The sequence below is a fragment of the Prionailurus viverrinus genome, chromosome F2, assembly GCF_022837055.1.
Source record: "Prionailurus viverrinus isolate Anna chromosome F2, UM_Priviv_1.0, whole genome shotgun sequence".
NCBI lineage: Eukaryota > Metazoa > Chordata > Mammalia > Carnivora > Felidae > Prionailurus > Prionailurus viverrinus.
The window spans coordinates 6,432,192-6,452,840 of NC_062578.1; the positions used below are offsets into that span (position 1 = coordinate 6,432,192).

At 40.9% G+C, this 20,649-nt stretch overlaps 1 protein-coding gene and 1 pseudogene across 2 annotated transcripts in view; one reads left to right on the top strand and one right to left on the bottom strand.

Moving 5' to 3' along the window:
- The window catches only part of ATP6V1H (ATPase H+ transporting V1 subunit H), a 110,988-nt gene that overhangs the window by 73,674 nt on the left and 16,665 nt on the right, over window positions 1-20,649 (bottom strand). Inside the window, exons 5-8 of one of the 2 annotated variants that reach the window (XM_047842427.1) lie at window positions 17,605-17,718; window positions 16,829-16,933; window positions 13,675-13,728; window positions 50-147 (exon numbers count right to left, since the gene is read on the bottom strand). In XM_047842427.1, coding sequence (XP_047698383.1) covers window positions 50-147; window positions 13,675-13,728; window positions 16,829-16,933; window positions 17,605-17,718 — 371 coding nt within the window. The remainder of the gene's footprint in view (window positions 1-49; window positions 148-13,674; window positions 13,729-16,828; window positions 16,934-17,604; window positions 17,719-20,649) is intronic. The other variant, XM_047842428.1, reaches the window with a different exon arrangement.
- Window positions 19,367-19,998, top strand: LOC125156656 (40S ribosomal protein S25-like; annotated as a pseudogene).

Sequence of the window (20,649 nt, forward strand, 5' to 3'; positions counted from 1 at the left end):
AGGGAAGCTTTTAAATGTTACTCGACGTTAAAAGCGAAAGGGCACTCACCAGCTCACCCCATCCGCTTCTACCCAGGCAAAGCGGTACTCATTGACCCGAAGCATCAGCTGCAGACACCCGGCGACGCACTGCACGTACTGAGAACTCTACACAAGCAGAAGGACAAGGTTTCAGGTTGAAGAGCACTTAAAGGCGTGGATCGTGCATACACGGAAAGTCTGGATTTTTTTTTTTAGCTAGAGGTTCTTATCATCAGAACATCCAAAAGCCCCTAATATATCTTCAAAAACCAACCTTCGTTTTTGCTTTTCTCTCTACCTCCTAGAGATGGGGCTGTTTTTCTCTGCCAGGTTAAACCTACATAGCTCAAGAGTACTCAGCACACAGGGAAATCAAGGAAAAAAAGTAACCCTTTCCTTGTTATGGTTTGGTAAGTGTTATCTCGCAATGTCTCACTTAGCCCTGAACGGGGGCACCGTAGAGACAATACTGCTCTTCATAACCATAGAAATGTTGAATAAGATTAAAAAGATAAACAGGCTTGGAGATGGGCCTGTACTTAAACGGACGTAAGTCACTGAACCTTCCCAATGCTCGATACCTTTGTCCTTAATGAGGATGACACCCCACACATCCCGAAGGAGTGTTGTTAGGACTAAGTTAAGTAATGCCTTTAGCATAGAGCCAGGCATTGCGCAGAAATGCAATAAATGGGGACTTCAAAAAAACAACCACCATACAGCACATAAGAAGTCGAAACATTTGAAAAAGGTGCTCTATCATTTTTAACAGCTATCAGTTCCACAGCACTGTTCTAGAAAAACTGAGGTTAAATCTGGAACTTGAAATAGACAGGAATAATACCCCCAGGAACAATGCAGGCACCTCCATTTTAGTAAAGCTAATAGCAACACTCGGCCTGGGTTCTTGTCCAAATATTTACCATGAACCTCCCGCCCCCCATCTAGAAGAACAGAGAGAGCAGAGGAAGCTGCACTCTAGCCTTAAAGAACATGCTAATAAAAGAAAAGAAAATGGAGAGAATCACGGATGTTATAGAAATTCACAAAACCTAATATACACGCTGCTACTAGGCTCTGTGTTTTCAAACAAAGTTCGTTAAAACCTAACACTTCAAAGAAATTTCAGGCATTCGATCACAAAAACACAACGATATAAGTACATTTGGTGGAAGTATCAAAGGATATCAAGAAAACGTAGATTTTAAAAGTAGTGAACAGTTTCCCAAAAGCATGATATATCCATTAATACAATTTGCCTGAAAACTCAAAACATTAACAGAAATGACAAAAAAAAAAAATGTGAATTTTCAGTTCTAAAATAATCTTCCATAATGGGAAAACACGTTATTTTTCCAATTTAGTCAGCAGGTAGTAATCCTTTTTGAAAGATGAATTCCATTTTTCTTGTTTAGAGGGATAGCCTAAGCAAGGTTTCCGCATATAATGAATAAAAATGCAACCTAGGGCACTCTCTCCTCTTCCATTTATCATCAACTTCCTCTCAACAAAAAAATTTTTTTTAATGTTTTTTTTGGTTTTTGGTTTTTTTTGAGAGAGAGAGAGAGAGAGAGAGAGAGAGAGAGAGAGAGAGAAAGAGAGAGAGAGAGAGAGAGAGACAGAGCATGAGTAGGGGAGGGTCAGAGAGAGGGAGACACAGAATCTGAAGCAGGCTCCGGGCTCTGAGCTGTCAGCACAGAGCCCGATGCGGCGCTTGAACTCACGGACCGTGACATCATGACCTGAGCCGAAGCTGGACGCTTAATGAGCTGAGCTACCCAGGCGCCCCTCAACACATAAATTTCTTGGTTCACTGTAAGCCTATTTTCCTGTCCATTTTACTAGGCTACATTGAAATACATGATACATTTCAAATATGGATTCTTCATTGTCATACAGCTTCCGACTCATATTATAAACGCGCATATTAAAGATCCTGGCTCTAAAACTGTACTCACGCCTATTATACATAATGAAGGAGTCCAAATGCCAGTCCCGAAATCACTTTCAAAGTATACAGTAAAGACAACATTGGCAGATGATTGAATTACTGCCTTCAATTAAACAAATTATATCACTTCCTTATCTGTCACTTGCACTGCCCTGTTACTCTCATGTATAAAAATTACTCAACCATTTTTTTTCTAAATAAGGCTTCGATCAAGCCAACAAATCACCGTCTCTAGTCCCAGACAAAGGTAATTCAATACTGCTAAAGAAAATCATACAATCCTGCAAAGCCGTCAGGCAATTCTAGACTGTTCTCTCTGCCACTCACACATTCACCGCTAACCTGTCCCACTCTCTTCCCTCACTCTCAGCACTATGAGAAAATATATGGACCATTACTTAGAGATTCCCCAGCTGCCAACATCTCACCCCAAAAACTGAACTATACTTACAGCCATTCTTGCCCCTCTCTCGCCTAGGAGACGGGAAAACTTCCTGTCCATGACCCTCAGCCCCAGCCAACGTGTACATCCCATTCCTCCCACGTGATGTGTCGTCCATCAGACCCCTCTCCTACACCTTCGGTCTCTCGGATTGGTTTCCTCTCCTCAGCCTCTAAATGTACTCAATCCTTTCCCACCTTAAAGTCCCTAAACTTTGTACCAACCTCTGCATCTCTCTATCTCCCAATACAGAAATGTTTCTTTTTTTTTAATTTTTTTTTAAATTTTTTAAATTTTTTTTTAACGTTTTATTTATTTTTGAGACAGGGAGAGACAGAGCATGAACAGGGGAGGGCCAGAGAGAGGGAGACACAGAATCGGAAACAGGCTCCAGGCTCTGGCTGTCAGCACAGAGCCCAACGCGGGGCTCGAACTCACGGACCGAGAGATCATGACCTGAGCCGAAGTCGGCCGCTTAACCGACTGAGCCACCCAGGCGCCCCCAGAAACGTTTCTTAAAAGAATCGTCACCAAATTTTTACTTTTGTATCTTATCACCCACTAATAATGACAATAATAATGCTTGGATCACCAGTGACCTTAAGAGTTTCTACAGTTACTTTCACCTGAGAACCAGACCTCTACCTCCGACTACTGACTGCACAGCTCTCTCCCCATTCTCTTCTCCGTCTGCATTGGCTCACCTGCTGCCAAGTCTTAGACCAACTGTTAACTCCTCCGCCATGAACGGAAGGCGGTAATACACAGCGTGAGCGTGAGGAACAAAGGCTCTCGCGCCAGCCCATCACACTCAGCCACTTACAAGCCACGTGACCTTGAATGAGCTTCCTACCTATAAAATGGTGATAACAGGACAAATCCCATGGAATGTGGGTATAACTTCATTAGTTCATGTACGAAAGAGTTTTCGGTGGTATCCGTCATTCAATATTCAATACATATCTGCTTCTGCATCTACTACTGTATTCTCATTTCTCCAGATGGAATTAATTGCTTCCTTGTGCCACACATAAAACTCTATTCTTGCCCTTTGTGTGAGTATGGGGGAGGGGGGGGCGCACACACATGCACGCCATTTGGCTTTAAGAGGAAAAAAGCAGAACGTGAAGTTAAAAAAATTTTTTTTCTTCAATGTTTATTTATTTTTGAGAGACAGAGAGACAGAACGCAAGCTGGGGAGGGGCAGAGAGAGGGAGACACAGCATCCGAAGCAGGCTCCAGGCTCTGAGCTGTCAGCACAGAGCCTGACGTGGGGTCGAACCCATGAACTATGAGATCATGACCTGAGCCGAAGTCGGATGCTTAACCGACCGAGCCACCCAGGCACCCAAGAACCTGAAGTTTTAACATATATTTTGTCCAAGTGAAGTGATTTTAGTTTTCTGCCTACCAAGATACTGTTTCTTTAAAAAAGGACAAAATATAGAAGCCCCCAAATTCCATACTGTCATTTCCCTTAAGCTGATTTCTGTGATAATTATAGAAATGTACGACTGTCCTCCATACGGTTCAATGTGAACACAATCTTGATCTTCCTGCTGTATATATTTTTCTTTCTGCTAGCATTTCCGATTCTATCAGGACATTAAAAAGTATTCTCAGGGCACCTGAGTGGCTCAGTAGTTAAACATCTGACTCCTGATTCCAGCTCAGATCATGATCGATCTCATGGTTCGTGGGATCAAGTCCCACATCAGGCTCCATGTTAACAGTGCAGAACCTGCTTGGGATTCATTCTCTCCTCCCCCTCCTCTCTCTCTGCTCCTCCCTGCCTCTCAAAATAAATAAGTAAACTTAAAAATAAATAAATAAAAAGTATTCTTGAAAAAGCTGCAGTTGCTAATTAGAAAACCCTGAAATGTCAAAAGATTTCAAGCAAAGACAAACTGAACAAGACGCGAAAGGCAGAGAAACAGTCTATCTTGCAGGATGTTATCACAAACCACCATCACAGACGCTGATGAAGCAGTGTTTGAGGCAATCAAAGATTGCTCCTTCCACACAGAAATGCCACAAGAGAGAATCAAACGAGGAAGAGATCTCCGTGCCGTCCCTTGGAGCAGTACCAGAGCCTCGCTTTTCCAGCTGACCTGTCCTGACCCCATGCTTGGAACACCCAAGGGTGACAGGCACCATCACTATGTAAGCTGCTTCCGGGTACTAGGTACAGTTAGAAACTAGACAAATAGTACAGAATCTCATTAATATTTGTGTATTAATATGACTTGTATCGACCTGAATTTTACATGAAATTCTTTGCACATATTTAGGATTAAAAATTCAATCAATACAGAACAAGCATGAAAGAAAACATCCCTCTTCTCATCCCTCAGTACCATTCCTACGATGTAATCACTGTTAGTAGATATTCTGTGTAATACTGTAGCAAGTTTCTATGCATTATACGTTCTTTTTTGAAAAAAAAATAAGATTATATTATAACTTTCACTTATAAGTTTCTTTTTCCATTTAATCTTATACATAGAGATCTACTGCATTTTTAACCATTTACATAAAGATTTTAACCCCCCTGTGCTCTCTCAACTTTGAAGAAGTATTCCCTAATTCAACAGCGTCTATTTGGTTGCTTATATTATCTGATAAGCAGAAGGGATTCCACTTTATTTTCACATGTATTTGTCCTTAGAATCCAACCAAAGACGAAGAAGCCCATTTGCCCTTGGAGTTGTAGAAAAACTGCTTGACAGCTACAACCTCAGATTGCCTGCATGGTCAGAAACTAGTAAGGGACATAAGGCCTCCATCTTTCTAAGTTCTCAACTATTCCCCAGAAAGACTCTACAGGTCTATACTCAATATTCATTCAACAGGTATTTACTGAGTGCCTTCTATGTGCAAGACGCTGTTCTTGCACTGGACACATGACCATGAACAAACAGACCACAATCCCTTCCATCAGGGAGTTTACAGTCCAATGCAGAAAGAGGAAAAGTACACACACACACACACACACACACACACACACACACACAGTAAATTACAGAGCGCACTGGAATCTGACAAATCCAATGCAACAAAAATACTGTTAAGAAAAGGAAACAGGAGGGGCGCCTGGGTGGCGCAGTCGGTTAAGCGTCCGACTTCAGTCAGGTCACGATCTCGCAGTCCGGGAGTTCGAGCCCCGCGTCGGGCTCTGGGCTGATGGCTCGGAGCCTGGAGCCTGGTTCCGATTCTGTGTCTCCCTCTCTCTCTGCCCCTCCCCCGTTCATGCTCTGTCTTTCTCGGTCCCAAAAACAAATAAACGTTGAAAAAAAAATTAAAAAAAAAAAAAGAAAAGGAAACAGGAAATGCAGAGAGGGAGACGTGGAAATTCTCATACTTTGTTGATGGAGCTGTACATTGACTTAACACTGATTGGCAACATCTACTAAACTTACATATACCTTACAACCCAGCAATTCCATTCTGTTACACAGGATCTCTGGAGGCACCCGATGCTGAGGAGACAAGTGACAGAAGCCCAGGAAAGTAAACAAGCAAGGCGCGCAGCCATCGAGGGAGCAGTGCTGACGCTCTGGTAAGCACTGCTTACCAGGCCCGGTGCCACGCTGGCCTCCTTCCCGTGGCTGCTCTGTGCCATGTGACTCCCCCTCTTAATATGCTTCCGTGGCTTCTTTCCCCTGCCAAGGAGAAGTTCTAAAGCCCTCTGTGATCCCTAAGGCCCTGAATGTCCTGGACCTGCCTCATCTCCCCACCTGCTCTCCCTCCCCTGCGATGTTCTCCACACGCTTCCCTCCGCTGGAGGCGCAGGCTTATCCCCTGCTTCCTCAGGAAGCCTGAGCAAACTGGCCCCAGATGAGACCACCCCCCCCCCCCGCCCCCTCGTGGACCCGTGCTCCTTTCCTACAAGCCTTGCCACAAGGGTACTAAAATAATCAAAGAGCCTAATTAACTTGTCTAATGCTGTCCTCCCTGAGTAAAATGAAGGCCTGTGAAGCCAGGAGTCCTGCCCATCCTGTTCAGTGCTACTCTTTCAGAACCATGCACTGTACCTGTTGGCACTCAATACATGGTTCTTTGTTTTAAGTTTATTTATTTTGAGAGAGAGAGAGAGAGAGCAAGCAAGCAGAAGAGAGAGGGAGAGAGAGAATTCCAAGCAGGCTCCACACTGTCAGCACAGAGCCTAACACGGGGCTCGAGCTCACAAACCATGAGATCATGACCTGAGCCGAAATCAAGAGTCAGATGCTTAACCGACTGAGCCACCCAGGTACCTCAATACCTATTTCTTGATTGAACGAACAAACGAGAAATACAAACAAACGTCCTATCTTACACAAATTCCAAATGAATGGGGCTCTAACAGAGATGGTTCAGTAACTGAAAGTTTGGCCAAAATATTATGCTGATAACAATACTGCAGAAATACATACAACATAGCACTACTATTCTATTTCCTTTTGGAGCCAAAACTGAATCTGTTTGGTAGTATGGATCTTATGAAATTGTCTAGTATTTTCTTTTATCTCAATTTAAGAACTAATATGAATTGCTAGTCAATTCTGGCTGCACCTTATATCATCCTATTTTACTAGAAAATATTTATGATAAAAGCACTCACTTAGGCAGATAATAGTTGCTATTTAAATTGCTAAGGTAGGGGCGCCTGCGTGGCTTAGTCAGTTAAGCCAGGTAATTTTGGCTCAGGTCATGGTGTCACAGTTCATGGGATAGAGCCCCATGTCGGGTTTTGCTAGCCCTCATTATTTCTCAAAATAAATAAGTAAACTTAAAAAAAAAAAACTGTCAAAAAAGAAATTAAGAATTTTTAATAAAAACAATTTATTAACCCATGTATTTTTCAAAGCCCCTTCAAACAAAAATTAAAATTAAAAATAAAAGGGAAATACTATGATACCAATTTTTCAAGATGAGGCTTAAAAAGGTGATATAATTTGTTGAAATTAAAATAGTGAGTTAATCTTGGATTGGCACTAGGAGTCCACTCTCTTATGCTTAAGCTAGAGTTCTCTGTGCTACACCAGACATCCCGGGCTGAGAATTGGCCACAACAAGCCCTCTCACTGCAGCAAACCTCACTGGTATAGAGAAACAGGGTTACTTCTCAACACATGTAAGAGAATATCACTTGGGTAAATTTTCCAATGTCGCTGAAATGCAAACTCTCCTACATCGTCGTGGAATAATCACAACAAAGGGAAAACAGCAACGGATAAAATTCACCTTCCTGGCAAATATGGTCTCAGGGATCCATACTCTGCAGACTTACAAGCTAATTTGAAAACTGAGGAGTTACAAAGTAAATTGGCAACAAAAGATAAACATAAAAACTACGGTGAGATTGTACCAAATAAACTAATGTTATAAAATGTTTATAGATACATTTTTAATATTAATCTTCATAATGCTGGGATTTAATTTTATTTTTTTTTACGTTTACTTATTTTTGAGAGACAGAGAGAGACAGAGCACAAGTGGGAGAGGGGCAGAGAGAAGGAGACACAGAATCCGAAGCAGGCTCCAGGATCTGAGCTGTCGGTACAGAGCCCGTCGCGGGGCTCGACCCTACAAACCGCGATATCATGACCTGAGCCAAAGTCGGACACTCAACCGACTGAGCCACCCAGGTGCCCCCCTATAATGCTGGGATTTAAGTACAGACTAAATAAGAAAGAGCAAAGATAATATTCACTTAAATCCTGGAATCATGGGCACTTGAAATAACACGTCTGTATTGCAGTAAAAGGCATCTGTCCCACAGACAGTGAAAGGTACACCAGAGCAGACCTGGTGAAGCACTAAGTTGAACTTTTCAAACACAAAATTGACTGAAATAAATTCCAGAAGCCAGTTTTACATGAAATGGAGGACTGCCCATTTCAACAGTCCGAAAAGTATTTAATGCTTCATAACAATTACATGAATTCTTCCTCATAGAACTAAAAACGAGTATGTGCACCTATGTGTGTGATTTTTAACTCTATCACAGACGTTCGCTTTAAGAAATAACACAACACAATGCCAAATGTCAGTAAGGAAATGGAACGACTGGAATTCTCATTCTCTGTTGACAGATACGTAAATTGATTTAGAACACGGATTGGCAGTATCTACTAAATTTATATATACTTTACAACCCAGCAATTCCATCCTAGAATTAAGTGTTCCAGACATAAGTGATTACAGTGATTACATCTACCAAAAGACATGTACAAGAATGTTCACAGCAAGATTACTCACAACAGCCCAAAACTAGAAATAACCCAAATATCCATTAACAAGAGAATAGAAAATATTCATTTAATAGATTCCTACACAGCAATAAAAAGAGTGAATCACTGCTAGGGGCACCTAGGTGGCTCAGTCTGTTAAGCATCCAACTCTTGATTTCAGCTCAGGTAACGATCTCAGGGTCGTGGGATCAGGCTCAGTATGGAGCACAGAGCTTGCTTGGGATTCTCTCTCTCTCTCCCACTTTCTCTGCCCCTCCTCTGCTCATTCTCTCTCTTCCTTTCTCCCTCTCCCTCTTCCTCTCAAAATAAATAAACTTAAAAAAAAAAAAAAGAATGAATCACTGCTAAATGCAATATGAATGAATTTCATTGGCACAATATTGGCAAGTGAATTCAGATACGTAAGAGTTCATACTGAATACAATTCCAATACAACAGAGTTCAAGATTAGGCAAAATCAATCTATGGTATTAGGTTCCATGATAACCACAACCTTGGTAAGAGTTGAGCCAAAGGGAAGTGCTGAGTACGAGGACATGTGACATTTCAATTCTTTTAGCTGAACATTTAAAATCTGTGTATTTTACTTTGTGTAAGTTAAGACATAATTTAAAAAAAAAAAGAAAGAAAGAAAAGAAAAAAGACAAAGGAAGGAAAGGAAAAGGGGAGAGGCTTTGCCTATCAAGAATTTTGCCAAATTATCTTTGGCAAATCACTTAAACTCTTCAAAACTGTTTTATCATCAATAAAGGGAAATATCAGCCCTAACAAATTACAAGGAAAACATCTGCTACTCAAATCTGAACTCACATCAGTTCTGCAAGGCGCAAAACAATGGTAAGGTATACTTTTATTACCTCATATGCAGGAACTAAAATACAGAAGGGCAAAAGTCCTCTTGAAGTTGGCTTACGCAAAAAGATCTTCTAGTCAATACTCATAAAATACCTAGATTAAATTAATGCCCAAATGGAGATAATTTAGTCTTAGGCTTAAGTTTTACCAAAAAAACACAATTCACTATTAATTTACAAATTTCTCAACCTCCTTCAAGCATTGCTTTCAACCTAATTTGCTTAGTCATCCAACGAGATTCCTTACTATGCAGAAAAATCATCATGAACTTGAGAAAATATTACTTTATAAATTATTGCTTTGTATACAACTTCCAAGAACACATCTAACGTACAGGATTAGATTACTTATTGTTGTAATCATTGCTATGCTTTGACAATGATTTGTACAAGGAAGTCTTGTACTGAAATACCTTACCACTCAATTTTCTTTTGTACTGCCAGAATATACCTCTGGATAATCCTTCCAAAAATATGATCAGAGAAACAAAACGCACAGATTCTTATCTTCCCTCCTTAACGTTCATTCTGTGCATACATTTTAAGGGTCCCCAGTGTGTAGTAAGATGTATTAATTTGGTGGCAGGAAGATAAAAGGCAATTGAACAATGAAAATCCTCCAAGATCCGCTTCAGGTCAAACTTACACAGACATCCTTTGTGAATTACTTTGGGTCCTCACAGACCTCACGACTCACCAGCTAGAGCAGACCGCAGTTAAATTAAGAGGCCCAAACTGTATGGATTCATGACACGGGAATTCCTGACTCATTTCAGCTACTCGGGGATACTCCTGATGTGCTCACCAACGAAGCGGTGAAGAACTAAACCGAGTACTCTACCTCTTGCGGAAGACTGAAAAGTGTCACATGGGCACAGCATTAAATTACAAGAGTAAAACGAATTTCATATTAATGAGGATATTAGAACCACCACCGAAGACAATTTAAGAAATCTTGCCAAAAGCCGAAAAAAAAAAACCCTAAATTTCGTTTCTCTCATTCTCAAATATTATAAATATGTGTTAAAACATGCATGAATCTTGAAAACATTACACTAAGTGAAAGAAGCCAGTCACAGACAACCGCGGCCTGTACGCTCTAATTTTATGAAACGGCCAGAAGAGGAAGAGAGAGGCAGAAAGTAGACTGGTGTTTGCTAGAGGGTGGGAGCAAGGAACAGGAATGAAGAATGACTATTAACGTGTACACGGTTTCTTTCTGAGGGGTTGAAATGTTATAAAATTAGATTGTGGTAATGGCTGCACAACTCTGTAAATATACTAAAACCTCCTGAACTGCGCAGATGGGTGGATTTTATGGTATGTGATATATACTTCGATAAAAAAGTTAACAAACTAAATAAAATTGAAAATTTACTTTCTTAGTCGCGCTTGCCGCATTTCCGAGTGCTCGAGAGCCACACGGTGGCTCCCACAATGGCCAGTTCCATCATCATGGACAGTTCGGGTGGACAGAATGGATCCAGAACGTTAAAAGGCAAGATGAAATAAGGAATAAGGAGAACACATCAACTTCCTGCAGTTACTTACTCCCATCAGTGAAACAATGTTCATCTAGCAATAACTAATGCTAAACTGGATCTACAACAAAACGGCCAGAGATCAGGACCAAATGAGAAGTCACCCTGCTCCCTCACACACGGGTGCAAGTGAAGGCAGACAGAGAGAAAAGAAAACGAGCAAACAAACACGAAATTCCCAGATTCCTTCTAAGTCTTGCCGTTCGTGACAGATCACAGTATGTGCCTTTTTATCAGGACATCAGCACCAACCAACTTCCATGGCTTGTGTGGCTCCCTCAGAAGGACAGAAGACTGAGTACTCACTTTCAAGAGCCAGTAAAGAACCAAACAGTTTAAGAAGGTGAGTGTGTAAGATCTGATGTTGGTTAACATTTTCATATTTGGGAAAAAACAACATAATGCATTCTAAGGCAAGCCCACTTATGTGATGCCATTTAAACAAAAATGTTTGTAATAACCCACTTATAACTCAAGATGAGGCTTCCGTGGCCATTTTAAGAGAGAAGACTATTAGATCATTCGTAGTTCACATTTTGAAGTGTAAAACTTGTGTTTTATACTGACATCAAGTGGCAATATCATGTAATGCAATTTCCCAAACCTTTTCTATGCTCAGAAAACCTAAAGGGATTTTAAGATATACTACCCATATTTTTACAAGTCTGAGCAGGCTCTGCAACGTGGAGGATGCCCCCAGACCCAATTCCCCTTCCACTGCCTCAAAAGGAATTCCCTCGGCAAGCAATTCCTTTCTTCGGGGTTTTTGTCACTCATTAGCCGAATGACTTTGGGCAAGACGGTGCTGCCATTCCGTGCAGCCTCACTGTTCACATCTATACAGTGTGGCTTACGGTAAGACCTACATCCGAGAGGGAGCGTGAATATCAAAGAGACGTAGATGCCCAATGAGCAAAGCAGTACTGAACACATAGTAAGAGCTCAATAAACATTAGTTACCAACCCAGATTCCCCTATTAAAATGCAAGTAGCAGACGAAAGGTTAACACCTTATGCTCAACTTAGTAAAGTCTGCCTTCCAAACTGATAGCCATCTGAAAAAGTAGGAACTTTCAGGAAGAGACAGCAAGTGTGCTCAAGTTTGAAGGGTATGAAAGGGAAAAAGGTCAAAATCAAAGGCCTTCTTTTCCTCACTCACAATTACCCGATGCTAATTCTGTTAGGCAGGGATGGAGAGGAGTCTACCAGGTAAACCACTTTGACTAATATGCTGCCAACTGAATTAATTAGTTCTTTTCCCCCAATACACTGGACAGAAAAGAACAAAATGAGAATGCATGTCACCAGAGCCTGCAACTCATTATGTAAGCTTTAATAAGTTACAAACACATTAACAAGCAAGTAAGTTTGTAAGATACATGATTCTGAAAACACCTTTAAAAAAACTTACCAGTAAGTCTAACACATGAATTAAATAACTTTTCAAAAGTTCAAACTGGTAGAAATTCAAGTCATAAAGACTCTCAATTTAAACATGCGCTTATGGCGGAATATCTGGACTTCTAACCTAGCACCTGCTTATTAGCCCACTCTGACCACAAGATTGCTCACCTTGTTCTGATTCCATTTCAGAAGGCTAACAGCTATTTTCTGGCCTAACATGCTACTTGTCAAATCCTTCAACCCATGCCCCAAGAGAAGCCCTGCTCTTGGCTTTGAAAATGGGTTCCGCAACCATCTACAGTCTCAGGGCACACAAACACATCCCATGCAGATTATGGGCGTATTGGTAATCAGTAGGAACATTAGATGGCTTCCACAGAGCTTCATTTAGGTACTATAGGCAGGTTGTAGACACTGTCCTCTAAAGACTTTTTCCAATTCCCCAGATATATTTCCAACAAATGAAGACAGACGCGCCTCACCTACATTTCTAAGTTTCTTTTTCCCTTTGTCTCAACCGGCTCTACTCAGGCCGGCCCTTACTTGTCCAAACTCATTGCCTGTTCTTGAGCTATTCTGAGTGCAACAAAGATAAGCTGTTCCCAAGTGGGGAAGATAATTCTAATCAAGAAGGAAACTTGGGGAGACGGGATTCATTTCAACCTCTAACCTTTTGGCTCTACAAAAATGTGGGGAGAGTTTGGCCAAAAAAAACAAGGGGGCTGGTGGGGGTTCTGGCCACCATGTAGCCCTACATAAAGCCTTGAGAAACACAGTGCAAGTAACGAGTTTCAAAGCCATCACTGAACTGTTTTCCACTGCTTGACATACTGTTCACGTATCCGTTAGACAGATATTGGAGAGGTTATCAGACAACTGAAGCTCGACATCAGCAACTTTACAATTATTCACTCCAGTTGTGGATCTGAATTCAGACTCTTGCTTTCATTCTCAGGTCTGAGATGAAGTGACCCGAAAAGAAGAGCAGCAAGGAAGAACAAGTCTCCAGTCTCCCAAGAGACCATAAATATTTATAAATGGTGTGCGTGTGCCTATGTACACACACATACGATTTTTACAATGCTACTACCCTAACCGGAGGCGATATCAAATCCACAGATGTACATTTGCGGAGCTAGAAAACATTGTTAAAATTTTAAATGACTCAAAATAACTTATGTTCATGGTGTTAGGAGGCCAGTGAATTAAGAAGGAATATACTTACATCACTTGAAGAGACTGTTCCTGTTTCAACAGCGACACCGCTACCACGCAGTTTCTATTACGAAATAAATAACTTATTACTTAGTTTTGTTTTTAATTTTTATCTGAATTTATCAGCTTACAAAAGGGAGCTAAGCAAATTTCATAATTTTTTCTTAACCCTACTTAATGGAATATCATCAGCTAATAAAAAGCATGGGGGCGACATGAAATACTCTAAATATTACACTCTCCCAGATAACTTAATAATTAAAAAAGGAACAATAATAAACTGAATACTAAGCTCCAGCTAAATTTCATTAAGTGAAGCTGGTGCAAATTTCCAATCTCAGGATTTACTTATCGAACTGATTTTCAGGTAAGATGATTGTCTTAAGCTGAACTACCTACACTCTTTTCTGTGGCAATGCTTTCAAAACAGGTGCCTAATTAATGGGAAGATACTACACAGAACTTAAAATTAGATTATCCATAGCAATGCTAGTAAGTTTATAATGACAATCAGAAATTCACATGTTACATAATGTCTAAATGACTTACAGAAATGACTAAAGGAAAGGTAGAAGGTCAAAGGCTAAATGTGCAAGAGAGAAGTGGTAATGAATTTCTGAAAGGATATTTTTATTCAGTTTTATTCAAACCAATTTTATTTATTATGTACTAAATGCCAGGCATGAAGCCCTCCAACCTATCTACGATGCTTAAACTACCAAAAAAGAAAAAGTTCCTAAATGTCACTATGAAGTCAACCAAAAACCCAAACTTGCAACTATGCTGGACTTTTGAAAATGTTATTTCTATTAAAATTATGAAACTGTGGTCCTTTTTAGGAGAGAGAAAACACTAACGATGGTAGAAAAGAAGAGACCTTCCAGATACAGTGCCATCACATGACATTTAAGCAAAGTAGCAAATAGAATCCCAAATAATCCTGTTTCATTCTTTAAACAAGAAGTCGGTAATTGGACCCTGATAGAAGGCTGTGGAAGAAGTGTCTGCCCGTGGCAAGAAAGACAATGCAGTTCAGATCCTAGCAGAAGGAGTGACCAGACTCTGAGAAGCAAAGCCAGACGGGGCCTGGCACTCTGAAGAGTCACCTCGTAGCAGGACGTGCAGAGCAGAAACGCGATACCATAACCAAAGAAAGCCAAAGACTAGGTGATAAAAAAGAATGCACCAGAAAGATAAAGAAAAGCATTCATCTAATACCAAGAAGCTTAGTTCTAATGAAAACTGCTCTAGACACTGAAATATTTTGCTTCCACTAGCGATGATAAGGATATTTCCTGGACACAGTTATAACCGTAATCATTCCAGAAGCGACAAATCATCTGCGAGGCATGGTATAAATGTTATTCTTGCGAGGAAAAATCTAGCATGAAGCAACCCAAAATGTTAGTGGAAAACTGCAGTATACATTCTTCCTACCAATTTTCATTTTATGAATCCAGTTACAATAGAGCCTCACTATCATCACCATAAAGCTAACGCTAAAACAAATAAAGTTTGTTCAAAGGAAGGACTAATTTCAAAAAAGAAAAAAAAAAAGGGAGGGGAGAGGAGAAGCTTAAGCGTTCGGATCCCAAATGCCATACGCTTAGAAATTTAAAATCTGATCCTTGCACACCTATTTTTCGTGTTCCCTATTTTTCGTGTTCTAAGTGTGTTTTTTAAATACCTCACAAACTCAGTAAAACCTGCCAATCTGTGGCTCTTAGAAAAAATACTTTTAAAAATTAAGCCAAAAAGACTTAAAATTTATGCTACTGATATAAAAAATAATTAATCGTGTTCAAGACACTCCAAAATATCCCTGTCCAAATATAAAAGGCAATTAATTAGACTTCCCCAAAAAGGCAAACAACGATAAGACAAAAAATAAACCCAAGGAAAATGTCATCGTGTCTCTCTCTTATGCCTCAAATTAGAATCTATTAAAACGTCACCTGAAATCTGAATTACAACTTTCCAAAACTTGATTTCAAATAGACCTTTATAACACAGACAAAACACTACCAGTATTACTTTCCTGGTCCCATTCTTCACGGGAGCCATCCCCACGCCAAAGTCTCGTTCTCTTCTACCCTTTCTCCCCCACAGTACTCCTCCCCCACCCACCTTCGCTTCACCCCTCTTCTGCGAACCATTCCCAGTCTCCCTCTTATCACTGCTATCAGTCACTGAAGCCTAAAGGAAGAACCACTGAGCCACCATAACTGTCCTATCTTTTGCCTGTTCTAGGGAACCATGATGACAAAAACAGAAAACCTTTCATTCTTCCCGTCATTCAACCAGCAAGCTGTTTTCCTCCGTGGGGAAGTAGAGCTAGAAAGGTCTGAAAGCAACCAAGATGGCCACAAGCAGGCTTCACGTCTAACCTCAGGCCCAAATGTTCAATCCCACGATGATACGGTGCATCTGGGACGGTGCCACAGTAACGGTTACCTCGCAGCTAGACCCGGCAGCTCCAGGCTTACCCGGGGGGCGCCTGGCAGCCTTGTATGGACTCTTGGGCAAGACCAGAATAACTGGATTGACCCCTGATCTGCAACGGGTTGTCTGCAGTTTAAAAGTCCCTGGCGGCGGCACCTGGCGCCATTCTGTTTATTGGTGTAACTGGTCGACAGCTTGCCGTGACTCTGTGACCAGAAGGACATAAATGATCCCAGCTACAAACTAATGAAGAGCTCTCCCCAAATCCAAGATTTCCCACACAAATCTCGGAGGTTTGGGGTCCCACGGCAGACGTGGGAGCTGCACCTGAAGTCTCTTAGCCTCGGGGCCTGCACCCCGTCTCCTGCTACACTGTTTCTTTCCACTTCCTGCAAGCCTTACATGAGTCCCCCCTCTGGAGCCGTGCAAGTCCTTTCCGGTCCCCCGCCTGTGTGATAGTGGTTAGCCCCCAGGAAGGAAGATCCTCCTCATCCACTGAAAAGCATGAATGGAAAACCCCAAGTGGCAGAAAAGACAGAAAAGTTTGAGCTGAACGTGGTCAAAGAAAGAAAAAGTGAAGCATACTACCATACCTAAGAGTAGTTCAAGATGGCATTATTTTAATATAACGTTTTATTTATTTACCATTTATACAATTACCATAAGAATCTGTATATGGGCGTCACATTCCTTTCAAAGATACTAGAAAAAGTATCTTTTACCTGTGAACTCAGCTGAGTTTTTATCCAATTGAAATAGTAATTTAAGTCACTGCCTTCCATCAGTTCTTTCCCCCAAGCTGCTAACTTTGCGATAATTCTTGCTGCCTGAAAAATAAGAAATGACCTTGAATGCCATGTTGATTCTAAAAATCACATCATATACCTTAAAAAGTAGGACTCTTATAACCATTCTGCTGCAAGATTTTTTTTTAATACCCAACTCCTCCAAAATAAGTTCGGATTTCACTTGTGAAAATATACTTTGGGGGGCACCTCAGTGACTCAGTCAGTTGAGGGTCCAGCTCTTGATTTCAGATCAGGTCACGATCCCAGGGTCGTGGGATCAAGCCCCTCGTCACGCTCCGTGCTGAGCGTGGAGCCTGCTTAAGATATTAAAAAATAATAATAATAAAAAAATAAAGATATTCTCTCTCTCTCAAAAATAAACATTAAAAAAACAACTAAACAAAATTTAGTTTCTATAGCAAAATGTGGTTAATCCTGTCACAATCAAAAGCTCTTTGCACATGCAATTACCAAAGGCTTTCATGCTCATGAGCTCAACAAATACTCTACAAAACTTTAACTCTCTCAGAGCAATCCCATCTCCTCTGTCTTCCCGATACCCCCACATTACTAAACATCAATGGAAACACTGCTTTGAAAAATTAACATCACAGCCATTACTCCTCGGGGGAACTGGAAGGTTACTAAGTCACAAACAGCCCAAGAGTGTTTCTTCCCCAGATCGGAAATTTAATCAATTCAAAATTTACCATATGAACAGTAAAGAGATCCTGGCGGTTCAGCATCGGCAGAAAGTAGGACCAGGCAGTGTTCTTGCTGCGCTTAGCATAGTCAAAGAAAATGCTGACCCGCTGGTGATTTTCCTGAAACAAGAAAAGAAATGATATCACTCATCAGAATGCATCTCTCTATTGTGCACTGTTTCTCAACTTTTCGTTCTGGATTCCATCAGTGTGTCTTCTTCTGCCAGTTGCTATTACGGGTCGGGGGTGGTGACGGGGCAGGCATAGATACTTCAAAATACCTTTAATTATCATGATTAGCTTTAAGTCAAGTGAGCCAAGCTAGCAGACCGCACCCATGCGGGGAAAAGCAATTTAAGTTACACTTCTGAGCCTGCACCTCTGACCTGCGCTTCCCAATGTTGTCTCCACACCAATAAAATCGGGTTACTCCTGACAATCACGACAGAAAAGCAGGGCAGATAAAGACAGCAAAACACAGCATGGAACACTAGGCAGATAGACAGGATCTGAGGAACAACTAATTCTTAGTTCAAATCATGCAAACGCTACCTCTCACCTAAGTTTTCTGTACGTTTCACTGGCTGAAATATACTTTCTGATTCACTAAATGAATATGGTTGCCAAGTAGCAATATTTGGTAAAATCACAAAAAAACACAAACAATTTTCAGATCATTTAGTTCTTTTTAAACACATTGGCTTAAATTTTGGTCTGTGCTTACAGTTACCTACCTATTTGGGGAGCAGACTAATATCTCCTTAAGTAATGAGTCATCACAGTTTGGAATAACAATTGCAAGGTATGGTAATGATTTTATCAAGGGATTCAAAATTTGCAGAAGTCATCATTTACTCCATTAGTGGATTACTTCTCAAGTTAAAACAGTAATTATCATTGGCACACAAATAAACCAAGGACCCTACATACAGAAAGAAGAGACACTATTTTTTACATTTTAAGTAAGTTTAAAACCCATCTCCCTTGACTAGTCCTTTGTGGTTTCAATTCCTGCTTAAAAATGCATCTTCCATTCATCACTGTTCTAGGTACTCAAGCTACAAACCTTTAAGAGAATATGGGAAAAGCCCTTCTTCTCAAAGGCATTTAACAATTCCTGTTGATAGCTGAGCACAGAAAACAACGTCATCTTCAAAATTATGTGCCCAACACTAAACACATGAGGAAAAGCAAGCAATTCTGTCCGAAAGTATTCTACCCAGAAATATTAAAGAATGAAATGACTGGTTAAAAATAGGATAACAGGGGCGCCTGGGTGGCGCAGTCGGTTAAGCGTCCGACTTCAGCCAGGTCACGATCTCGCGGTCCGGGAGTTCGAGCCCCGCGTCAGGCTCTGGGCTGATGGCTCAGAGCCTGGAGCCAGTTTCCGATTCTGTGTCTCCCTCTCTCTCTGCCCCTCCCCTGTTCATGCTCTGTCTCTCTCTGTCCCAAAAATAAATAAACGTTGAAAAAAAAATTAAAAAAAAAAATAGGATAACATTTATAATTACAGTATTTTTTAAACAGCACAAGAAATCAAACGATAGGGGTCATGTGCAAATTTCTCAAGGTTACTAAAATTGTACCAATAAAATCAATTTATAAAATATGCTTAATCAATAGCCGAGGATAACGTCAGCTACCTAAGTCTCATCCCTCCACATACACTTCGTAAAAACAGGCCAACAAGGAGAAGAAATAAAACTATACATCTGAAGGTGTTCAACTTTAGATCCATCTTGACTGGCAAAAATGTGAAAGTCTGACTATGCCCTCTGTCGGCAAGGCTGTAGAGACACAGGTGTTCCCGTACGTCGGTGGGACTGCAAAATGGAATTATACGGCAATATCTTAACAAAACTACGTATGTAGTTCTCTTCTACCCAGAAATCCTATTTCTAGCCATTTACCATGAAGTACATTCCTGACCATCTGAAAATACATTTGCACAAGGTTATTCTGGGCCTCATTATTTCTAATTACAAAACGTTGGAACCACTCTTCGTCCAACATCTTAGCAAGGGTGCTCCCCCCAGCTCCGTGGTACCACCCAAGGACAATGAGAAGAAGAAGATACCATAAAGTTGGCCAAGAAAGACAAAGACCCAGTGAACAAATCTGAAGGCAAAGCCAAAAAGACGTGGTCCAAAGGCAAAGTTTGCGACATGCCCAATAACCTTGTCTCGTTTGACACATGACAGACCCCAAACAACTTCCCAACTATAAAGGTTATAAACCCTAGTTGTTAGCTGAGACTGAAAGTCGTGGTTCCCTGGCCAGGGAAGTCCTTCAAGGGCTCCTTATAGAGGACTTCTTAACTGGTTTCAAAACAGAGCCCAAGTAATTTACACCAGAAACACCAAAGTCAGGGATGTCCCAGCTGCTGGTGAAGATTCATGAGGAGGCCCAAACCAATGGACATTTTGAAAAGTAAAACTTTAGGGGCGCCTGAGTGGCTCGGTCAGTTGAGCATCTGATTCTCGATTTTGGCTCAGGTCACCATCCCAGGGATGTGGGATCAAGCTGTGCATCGGGCTCCACACTGAGAGTGGAGTCTGCTTGGGATTATCTTTCTCTCCCTCTGCCCCCTCCCCTGCTCACTTGCTCTTTCTTAAAAAAAATAAAAATGAAAAAAATAATAAAAACTTTATTAAACCAAAATAAATATGTATATGAGCCAACCTCAATGTCCATCACATCAGAGACTATTAAGTAAACCACGGTACATCCACTAAAAGAGTCCTTCGTTGCGGGGCACCTGGCTGGCCGTCAGCGTGTGACGCTTGGTCTTGGAGTTGGAAATTTGAGCCCCACACACTGGGTGTGGAGATTACTTAAAAATAAAATCTTAAAAGAAAAAACAAAACAAAACAGTACTCTGTTGCTATCAAAAGAGAATATGGGAAATATCTATGAACTGACATGGAATGATTTCTGGCATATTCTGTTAGGTGAGACGAGCAAAATACAAGAGATTATATTTACTACATGTTTTCTGTAAGAAAGAGACACAAATACGGGGCGCCTGGGTGGCTCAGTCATTAAGCGTCC